The 10,921-nt window shown below is 38.0% G+C and overlaps 1 protein-coding gene across 1 annotated transcript; it reads left to right on the top strand.

Moving 5' to 3' along the window:
* The first annotated feature begins 6,588 nt into the window (after positions 1–6,588).
* LOC110095581 lies at positions 6,589–10,545 on the top strand. The gene is made up of 3 exons (XM_020821180.2): positions 6,589–8,270; positions 8,369–8,808; positions 8,880–10,545. Exons 1-3 carry the CDS (start codon positions 6,798–6,800, stop codon positions 10,321–10,323), a joined length of 3,357 nt encoding a protein of 1,118 aa, XP_020676839.1. The 5' UTR covers positions 6,589–6,797; the 3' UTR covers positions 10,324–10,545.
* Positions 10,546–10,921: the final 376 nt, after the last annotated feature.

The following is a 10,921-nucleotide window of genomic DNA, read 5'->3' as shown; positions in this document are numbered from 1 at the left end:
GAAATAATTGCACAAGTCAAAACTTTTCTTACTTTTATTAGTTTAATTAATTAAATACATAAAAACACAGCAGATTATTGTTACTACATAACTACCACTTATTTTTACTATCTTCTGATTTTTATTACTACTTTCATACTAATTTTTTGCTTCTGCCACCGAATTTTAGTTATATTGTATTACTAATATTCCTACTAATTCGAGGGTCATTGTTTACCACTATTGGTTCACTATTTATGATTTTACTATTCCTAAGCACGTGATTGATATTACTAAACATGTTGATAAAAGATACTTATTTGATACTATATAAAATAGTTTGATTATCATGGTGTATACTCTTATACAATTTATTGCAATATATTTATTTTTTGATTATCGTTTATTATTTATATATATTTTATTATATATATTAGTTTTATTCATTTATATGATTTTCAAACTAATTTAGAGTACTAATATAATGCTTGCCTAATTGATTCAACATCTGCACTGGTTTATTTCTTTACTGGTTTTTAGATTTCTATTATTTTTGTACTATATGGTACTTTACTGACATTTGTATCATACTGTTCTATTGTTTCACAAATTTTACTTATAATCATCAGTATTATTATTTATGCACATATTCATGTTCATATTAACTGCTACTATTATGAATTGACTGACGATACATAATATTATTTTTTTTACCATATTTGATTTCATCATAGGGATTTAATGAATTTTTTTTGACCTTTTAGCTCATTATATTTAGTTTAAAATTAAAATCAAAAAAAATAAGGAAAATTATACCTGAAATTAACAAGAAGGTGACTTGTCTTATATTCTTCAAGGAGTGGTCACTGGTCAGTGGTGTGTAGGTTAGTTGTCGCGTGGCGTTGAAATAGGCCGCCGAGCTACAAGAAAGTAAGCCAAATATACCCTAAAGTCGGGCAAACACCCATTGCTTGCGTCATTGCTGATTGCCCAAGAGGAATATGCCGTGCCGTATCTGGATGGCTTTTGCTTTCTCATTAGCGTCGAACAATTATTACGTCGTCCGGTCGGAGGTCAAAATCGCGCCAAAAAATGAGAAATACGAGCAAATACTGAGCAATATCAAACAATAACGAGGAATACCATCACCGTGAAGACCCAATACCGAGTTTTATACCGAGCTATACCGGCAATACCGAGTTATATAAAAGTTGTATGTACCGAGTTTTTCCTAGAAAAAACTCGGTTACAACTCGGTATTGCTCGGTATTGATCTTCACAGAGCGGTATTCCTCGTTATTATCAAATAATACCTAGCAATACGAGTTTTTTGGTGGGATTTTGCCTCCGACCGGACGTTCCTCTACGTCCTTACACCGAAACCTAATAAAAGTTCATTAGCGTGTGGGGGCCAATGGGGCTTCATTTCATGTTACAACATTTTCGACATTTTTTTTTTTTCTTATACTTTCTCGTAATTGGTAAAAACTTTTTTATTTCTTAAACCTTAGGCCGAATTTAAAGTGACGGTGAGACATCTTATACTTTTTTTTTACTTTAGGCCATTTAAGACAAATTCACACAACACAACGTATATATAAAAAGACTAGAACCAAGACATTTTAGTTGCGGGAAGCCTAAGTTCTCAACTAACAGATTCAAATTAAGCTATGTAGGCATCTTATACTCTCCGCCCCGGCTCCTTTTTTAATCAGTTTATAATTATATTAATTATTAGCCGATGTAAAAAATCATCCTGGCCGATATGAGAAAAAATAGAAATTCTAAGTCTCTCAAGTGTGTGTGTGTGTAGGGTTACTTAGCATCAGTCTCTTTGACCATTACAAGTAGACTCAAGAAGTGAAAAACAAAAGTACAGACTGACTCAACCCTAAACCTACGCAATCCTGAACTGGCTTCGTCTGTTCGTCCGATCTTCGATTCTTGAAAAGTTAGAAGAAACAAGTAGTCCAAGAGAATCAATAGTATTTGTCAATCATCAAAATACAGGTCATGAAAATAGGTTTGCAACAGTTTTAAATACTGATTCACCTCTCTATCTCATTTTTAGCCTTGGTCCAGTTCTATAGGGTTTAACATCCCTGACAAACTTTCAAGTGGTATCAGAGCACTTTCAAGTGCCATCTGAGCACTTTCAATATTGTTTCTTCTTTTGCACCCACAGCAAGGCGGAGAAGCCTTTACAAACACTCTTTCCACCACTACCCGGTGCGGTAGAGAACCATCGTCCTTTTATACTATTCCAAGTGTTGGCAGAGAACCGTCGTCCTTTTACACTATCCCCAATGTTGGCAGAGAACCTTCCGTCCTTTCACACTCTCCTAGTGTTGGCAGAGAACCCGCAGCTGTTTACACTCTCCAAGTGTCGGCAGAAAATCGGATCTCCTTGACAGATCTTCTCACAAGAATTCTAGAAGGAAAGAAGAAAAGAGTGAAGTAATCACAAATCACAAGTAGAGATTCTTACCTTTGAACACCAAGCGAAGCCTTCACGCTTTAGTGGCAGGAATCCTCCTTTGAACTCTCTCTCATACTCTCTCCTTGACTCTTCTTTCAATAGGCATGAAGATCAAATGGCAAAAAGATTGGGGGGCAGTCTAAATTGGACTGTATATATGAGAGACAAGAAAAACCATCTAAAACTACAAATTTTTCAAGTCAACACAAAATGAATCGTCCCGTACGATCGTGGATCGTCCTGGACAATTTTACTTAAAGTGTCAAAAACGATCCTTATGTATATTGATACGAACTATGTTCATACACGATCATCGTCCCGTATGAATTAGGTTCGTCCGGTACGATCAGTTATACCATAGGTCGGTTCCCAAATAACTGCATGGATGTAACCAATTTTGGTAAGTTGGTTCACATCGTCCTAGGACGAACAGGACTTCATCTGGACGAAATTTTTATAGAGAAGAAATCGTCCTGGCACGATAATGAACTTCGTCTGAACGAAATTTTTTCAGAGAAGAATTCATCCTGGGACGATTTGTATTTCGTCTGGACGAAATTTTTACATAGAAGAAATCGTCCTAGCACGATTATAGATTTCGTCTGAACGAAATTTTTATAGAGCCTAACTCGTCCTGAGACAAAAATAATTTTGTCCGGGATGATTAGAACTTAGAAAAATTTCCTTCAACTCCTGTTCGTTCCATTGCTCTTACGGGGAGAAAACTGACCTGATCATCCCATACGAACTATATTCGTCCCGGACGATCAGTACAAATTTTGTAAATTCTCCTTAAATATGTGTGTGTATTTTTATTCATTCAATTACAATCACACCCTCTCAATTCAAGGAACAATTTAAAGCTTCAATTTGCAAAGAATTGTATGCTGAAATTGATTTGAAGTCTTCATAGTTTGGAGTTCAATTTCCCTGAAATATTAGTACGCACAAGAGCAAAAACAATTCTTCCAAAAAGAGTTAGGAAATCATTGCACATAAAATAATAATATTTGAAATCATCAAAACTATACAAGTTGCAAGAATGTAACATATGCAAATAACAACTCTCTTAACACTACTAAATTATTGGAACTAAATAAATTGAAATATGTCAAAATTCTTTAAAGCGCTCTCGACTTCATCATGTAATATCCTGACCATGTAGTCACAAAGAGCTCTAAATGTTGAGACGCTACAAAAGAAATTAATCTTTGGTATGTATATTTGCAATAAGAAAATGGTAAATATATGTATTAAAATAGGGGCATCAATATTTGACATGATACAAAAACTTGACCCGAACCCGGCATGAAAATTTTGGGTTCGGGCCAATCTGAACCCGAGTCAGGTTAGGTTCAAGTTTGAGTTTTTGACCAATTTAAAAAATTTGGCCAAGTTCAGGTTGACCCGAAAATAAAAAATCAACCCATTTTGAAAAGATAAGTCATGCCATTGCATCAGTCATCAAGCCGTCTACACTCGTGAGTTGTGTCTACATCTTGTCGCTAGGCCATCTTATTAGGTAATGACTGGTCATCCACATCATGTCGCCAGTCATGCCATCACGATTCGCATCAGACCATCCATGCTCACATCCACTACCACAGTCCAAAAAGAAACTGACCCCTTTGACAGACCTCAAATTGCATTCTATGCTCGCATTTGCTGCCGACCCGTCATTACTGTCACCGGCACTGCCTGGCCTCACCATCCAGGCTCCGGTAGACCACAAATGGCAAAGCACAGTCCAGCAAAGTACTTCCACCGCACTATTGCGAACAACAAATCATAAAGTTACAAATTGCATTCGGCTCAACGTGTCGAGTCTGGTTGACCTGAACTCGATGTGGGTCAGGTTTCGATCCCAAAAATTGACCTGTTTGTAAAAATGGGTCATATTCAGGTTGATCTGAATAGTACTTGGTCAGTTCCGAGTTTGACTTGAAGCCGATCTATGACTCAAAATTGACACCCTTAATTAAATTAATATGAATTATAAATAGCTTGTGCACATTATGTGTAAATGCTAATTCACAATGTGTGTACATGATTATGCATGGTGTATATACGAGGGGAATTACAAAGGACAAAAAATTCCTCTTTTACACACATTATGTACATGGTGTAGACAGTTTATATATAAGTTTATACACATTATGTGTAAAAGCTTGTGCACAGCATGTGAACAAAGGAGAATTACAAAGTAGCTGAAATTTCCCTTGAACACATAATATGTACTTGGTGTACATAGCGTGTGTACAAGCTTATGCACAATGTTATAAGGTTGTGCACATTATGTACATAGTGAATCACAAAGAGCTAAAAATTTCACTTATACACACAATGTTTACATGGTGAATTCACCTTATACACACATTATGCACATAGTGTGCATACAAGCTTGTGCATAGTGTGTGTATAAGAGGTATTACAAAAGGCCAGTAATTCACTTTGTACACACACTGTATACATGGTGAATTCCCCTTATACACACATTATGTACAAGGAGTACATAATGTCTACAATCTTGTTATTAGTGTGTATAAGGTTTATGTCGATTATGAAGTGTACCTATGTCCCAAACTTGGCTCCAATCTTGGAACTATTGTTGGCTTTCTTCAACCCCATATATATTTTTTTGTTTCCTCCCAGCCAATTGATATTGAAACATAATTAAGCTTGACACCTCTCTCTATAACTTAACAAAAACTATGATGTTTTTTGCCTTCTAGAAGATTCTTCTTCACATCCCCCTTGTACACACACAGTGTACATGTTGTACATATAATCTGTTCAAGTTCTACAATATACAAGTTCATGCATTATATAATTTATACACATGTGAGCATGACTATCTCTGATTTCCCACATTGTACATTCACACATTCTACATTATGTATATTACATACTCTATCCAGGCCGATTAAAAAGAAACTTCCAAAAGGAAGGAGCATTAGTAGCTTCAGAACAACTTATGAAGAGAAGTGTAATAGCCCAGTATGTTAGTGTTGGAATATCATTTAGCAGGGATTTTGTACCTAGTTACAGAGAAACCCAAAACAACAAATGTAACTTGGTTGTTCATGTCTTTAAAGTGTTGATATGTAAATAATGAAGAGATACATATAATTAAATTTACATAATATCCATAAAAATCATTAACTTAAATTGTCATTCATATTCAACCCTAAACAACTAAATATGATAAAGAAAGTGATGACAGACCATTACTTCTTAAAGATACAGAGCACCATGAATGAGACAAGAGCTCTAGATCTGAAACCCTAAAAGTTTTGGTCTTTCATGCTATTTGAAAATTGAAAGGATGCATCAGCTTCATTTTTTCAAATCTATAACCTATGGACCAGGTTACATTACTAGATTGGCAAGAAAAAAATTATTAATTGCATTAACTAGGTAGGGTTATATGATCACATGTTAATAAAAATATTAACAAAACTGCATAAAAAATAAAATAAAAAAATACTTGTCAAAATCTTAAGCTTGTGAAAATCGGGCTTGACAACGAACCGGAATAATGAGAGGTTCAAGGTTTGACCGGTTAAACCGGTGTCTAACTGGATGATGTAATAAATATTAATATTATTAAAAAATAATAACATTAATAAAATAATTACGGGAATCTAACCTCAAACTATATAAATCTAAGAATTTAAACTATTTAATTTTAATAGATTATCCTTCAATATAATTAAATTAAATTGAAATGATGAATATATTATAATATAATTATAATTTATAAAACATATAGTTTAATTATATTATATTTATGAGTATCTAATAATTTATTATAATTAATTTTTACATTTAATTATAATTATAATAAATGAGATTCTTATAGTATACATTTTTAATAAAAAAATATTTAAAAAAATATAATAATGTAAAATATATAGTTTAAATTTTTTTATTTTTTTTTAAACTAGCCTATTTTTTCAAACCTGAACCAGTTCTCCGGTTCACCGGTTGAACCACCGGTTCAATACGGTTCTCTCCAAACAATTTTTGAACTGGACTAGTCTTCAGACAACTTGACAGTTCAGGGATTGAACCCAACCGATTGGATCCTATTTTTAAAACCTCGCAAAATCTAATTGACGCCCATATACTCCACACCGAATTCTACTGATTTATTAAATCCTGCTGTGGTTAGATAACCTGCAGCCAAACAATCCCCGCAGTTGGACAACGGCGGCTGAGAATTCCTCTTCGTTCTGCCGGGTCTGAAGATGGAAGATGGCGGATAACACCGACTCTCTCCCATTTGCAAATTTTTGCTTTAGCTAGGGTTCTGCTCATTTGCGCGAAGAGAATCCCGATGGAGAAGCAGACATCCGACAAAAACTCTTACCCCCAGGGCCCAGCACCGGCACAACAGCTCTCGCCTCAGGACTGGGAAACCCTAATCGATGACTTCCAGTCTGGCATTCCCTCTCGCCGCATCCGATGGCTTCCCTTCCCTCTCCTCGATTTCACCCTCAGCTCCCTGTTCCGCAAGGACATTCCAATATCCCTCAAACCCCAACTCCTACTCTTCCTCGAAGATTCATTTGACCTCCTCTTCCGCCCCTCTCCTTCTTCCTCTTTCCACCTTCTCCTAGATTCTCTCCGCTCCCTCCTCATCCAATACCCTGGCGAATTCTCTCTTAAAGAACAAGCTATGATATCGACTACCTCGATAGCAATCGCTACACTCGACTCCCCCTCCCCTCATCTTATCGACCCTCTCATTGAGCTCCTTCTCTCCGTTGCGAACCGCCCAAACCACGGCCCGGACCGCTACATGCGCTCTGTTGCTTGCGAGTGCCTTCGCGAGCTCGAGCTCGCCTACCCACTTCTCCTCTCAGATGCCGTTGGCCATCTCTGGTTCCTTGCGCAGACCGAGAGAACCCATGCTGCACAGTCATACGCACTCCTACTAGCTACGGCCGTTGCTTCCATTGCCCGTCATGGGCTCCTTTCATCGCCCTCCTCCATTCTTTCCACTTCCGTTATTCTTGTCCCCTTCAACTCACCCAGCGCTGTTATATCTCCCAGCGTTTTCTCTGAACCCACTGATGTCAACCTTCGCGAGCTCCGGCGGATAGTCGCCTTCCTCCTTGAGAGGCCGCAGGCTCTGAACCCATGCGCAACCATGGAACTGGTCTCAGTCCTGGTCAGCATCGTGGGTGCACTTGAGCGCCACATGCCTGCAGTGGCTGCACTTCTGAAGGTGCAGTTCTCTTGCCTGCTTTACTGCTATGACCCCATCCTTTGCCATATTGTTCTCATGCTGTATTCACGATTCTCAGATGCGTTTTCAGGGGATGACGAGTTGGGCATTTTTCGTCGCCTCGCTCATACCCCCAATGAAACCCAACAATCGCTTGTCTTCAGGCTACTCGCCATTCATTGGCTTTTGGGATCATCCCAACTTGCTCATGAGAAGGGCTTTCTTTCCTCCTTGGCTCAGTGTCTCTATCCATTAGTTTTTGATCCTCTTGCTCTGAAAGCTGCAAAACTAGATGCCCTCGCTGTTGTTGCTGCCCATACTGGTCATTTTCAAAGTGAGAAGGATACAGCAAACCATGAGAGGAAGAAAGCGGGGAGTGCTACAGTCGTCAAGCTATTTTATGACGGATTAGTTTGTGTTTCAGCATTCAAATGGCTGCCTCCATGGAGTACAGAAACCTCCGTGGCCTTCCGGTCTTTCCATAAGTTTCTAATTGGAGTTTCCCCACACTATGTTAGTGGCCTGCCTGATGATGAGTTACACGCAGTTTTTGATTCTTCCATCTTCCAAAACCTGCAGGTATTTGACGCATATGACCCATATCGGCTTCCATTCTTTTAGCAAGGCCATATGCTTAGACTCTAGGCTTGGCTCTGCTAAATTTCTATTATATGTAGGATATGCTGGTGGAGCTGGCATCAACGCACCGTGGCTTGGTTCCAGTGATCGCCTTTTTTGTTGATCGTCTAATGGGGTGCAATGGTCATCAACTAGTTGGAGAGCGTCTACTTCAGACGCTGGATGAAAAATTGCTTCCAAAGCTTTACAATGGTTTTCTGCTGGGTTCATACTTTCCAATATTTGAAAGGATTGCAAGGAATGATACAATACCGCCTGGTGGTTTATTGCAGCTGCTCACAAAGTATATGCTTTATCTCACTGTGAATCATGGCTCAGAGAGTGGCTTAAGATCATGGTCCCAGGGAAGTAAAGTTTTGGGCATTTGTAGGGCAATGTTAGTGCATCATCGCAGCTCACGTGTTTTTCTTAGTTTGTCTCATCTCCTTTCCTCCGCCAGTCAATCCTTTCCCGATCTGGAAGTTCGGGACAGTGCAAGGTAACCCAATTACTGGTGGACGATTAGTTGTAATTAAATGTTATTCTTATCATTCGTTTCAATTTTTTTAGGATCTGCCTGAGGATGCTTTTATGCATCCCGGGAAAAAAGCTCAAGACAATAATAAATTTTGGAGGGAAGCTTCCCGGGGTGTCACCGTCCACTCATCCAGCCTCACTTTTCCAAATTCCTTTGCCACGACATCCACAGGATGCTAACAAACAGTCTAGTATTTCTGCGTTTATCCATCTAGAAAGGGCAATTTCGCCTCTTGTTAAGCAGTCATGGTCATTAACTCTTCCTAGCATAGAAACCGGGAAAAGTGAGACTAGTTACTCTAAGGAGATCAATGACGTTTTAACTCCCTCCACTGCACCTGATTGTGAGGTTGATGTATCTATAGATAGGATCAGTTTACAAGAAGAGGCTCTTAGAGTAATAGATTCGAAGGTTGCTGAAACCCTAAGAGTCTTGCGGAGGCATTTTGCTTGCATTCCAGATTATCGCTACATGCCTGGGACTAAGATTGGTATACCCTGTTTATTGAGGTTTGAGGCAGGGTTGCTTAATCAGGTTTCGGGATTTGATTCACCCACAATGAGCTCAAATTTGGTGGACAACCTACCAGCTCTATATGCAATTGTTATTACTTTTAAGTCTACTGCAAAATATGGCTCTATTCCAGCTTGTCATGTACCCTTTCTTCTTGGCGAACCTTCAAAAACAGGGCTTGATGTTATTCCCAACGAGTGTGAAGTCCAGGAAAATTCATGCTTTCGAGCATCAATTATGGTTGAACTAGAACCAAGAGAACCCATGCCTGGACTTATTGATGCTGCACTAACGGCAAATATTGAGAATGGTCAAATGATATCTGGCTTGCTTCAAAGTATTACAGTAGGAATTGAGGACATGTTTTTAAAGGCTGTTTTACCTTCTGATGTTGCTGATGACCAGGTTCCACAGTACTACCTTGACCTTTTTCATGCTTTATGGGAAGCTTGTGGAAGTTCTGCCAACACTGAGCGGGAAACTTTTACATTGCATGGAGGTAAAGGGGGTGTGGCAATCTATGGAACAAGATCAGTGAAGCTTCTTGATGTTTCTCCAAATTCTCTCATAAGTGCAACAGAACAATATTTGGCACCATTTGTTGTCAGTGTTGCTGGTCAGCCACTAGTGAATATTGTAGGGAGTAATGGGGTTATCAGAAATGTTATATGGGAAGATGATTCTGCTGTTTTTCCTGTAAAGGAGAGTAAAGCTTTGGTACAATACTTAGAAAGTGAGCCCCTTCAACTTGAATATACACAAGATGAAATTGCATTATGGTATCCTCCTGAGACTTGTAAAAGAAATCTTGGTACGTTACTTGTTTTAATATTCCTGCCACCTAGGTTTCATCTACTTTTCCAAATGGAGGTAGGTAAATTTTCAACATTAGTTAGGATCAGGACTGATCATTGGCCATGCCTTGCTTATGTTGATGAGTACTTGGAATCCTTGGTGACATAGATGGATTTTGAGGGAAGCTTGTTTAGTCTTTTGCCACGCTGTAATCCTAGTGCGGCTTTGCTTTCCTGGAAGCTCTTTTCCATCCATTGCAGAATCTATTCTTTTCTTATATACTTGTGCTTTGAGCAGCTTTTTCATGCTCATCAAAAGCAATAAGTTGTGTATAAAGTTAGATTATTTTTTCACATTTAATTTTCATAGTTTAGCAAACTTTTTCCTTAACAGGTTTATTACGTGCTCAATTATTCCATCACAAAAGTTTTACAGACCTCTTCATTAATAGGCTCCTTCACATGCCCGATTTACTTAACAAAATGGTAGTTTATCATGTTTATTTGCATTAAGCGATGCTTATAATTCCTAAATTGTCGTAGTTGTGTTTATTAAGTGCTTATTTTTTTGCTCATAGATAGAAACTTGTTCTATAAAACGTTGCAAGAAGTTATCAGATAAATTGTTTTGCTCACAAACTTTGGAAATGTTATCATTGATGTGATGGCATCAAATGGATTAAAATTGGTTTACGAAAACAATCTAACTTAGATGCTCATGAAAGCCAGAGTAATGGTTGGATTATAGAGTCAAGTGTAACATATCA

This window comes from Dendrobium catenatum, unplaced genomic scaffold (assembly GCF_001605985.2).
Source record: "Dendrobium catenatum unplaced genomic scaffold, ASM160598v2 fragScaff_scaffold_1125, whole genome shotgun sequence".
NCBI classification, from domain to species: Eukaryota; Viridiplantae; Streptophyta; class Magnoliopsida; order Asparagales; family Orchidaceae; genus Dendrobium; species Dendrobium catenatum.
Note: the sequence above shows the minus strand (reverse complement) of the source record. Positions and strands in the feature narration are given on the sequence as shown.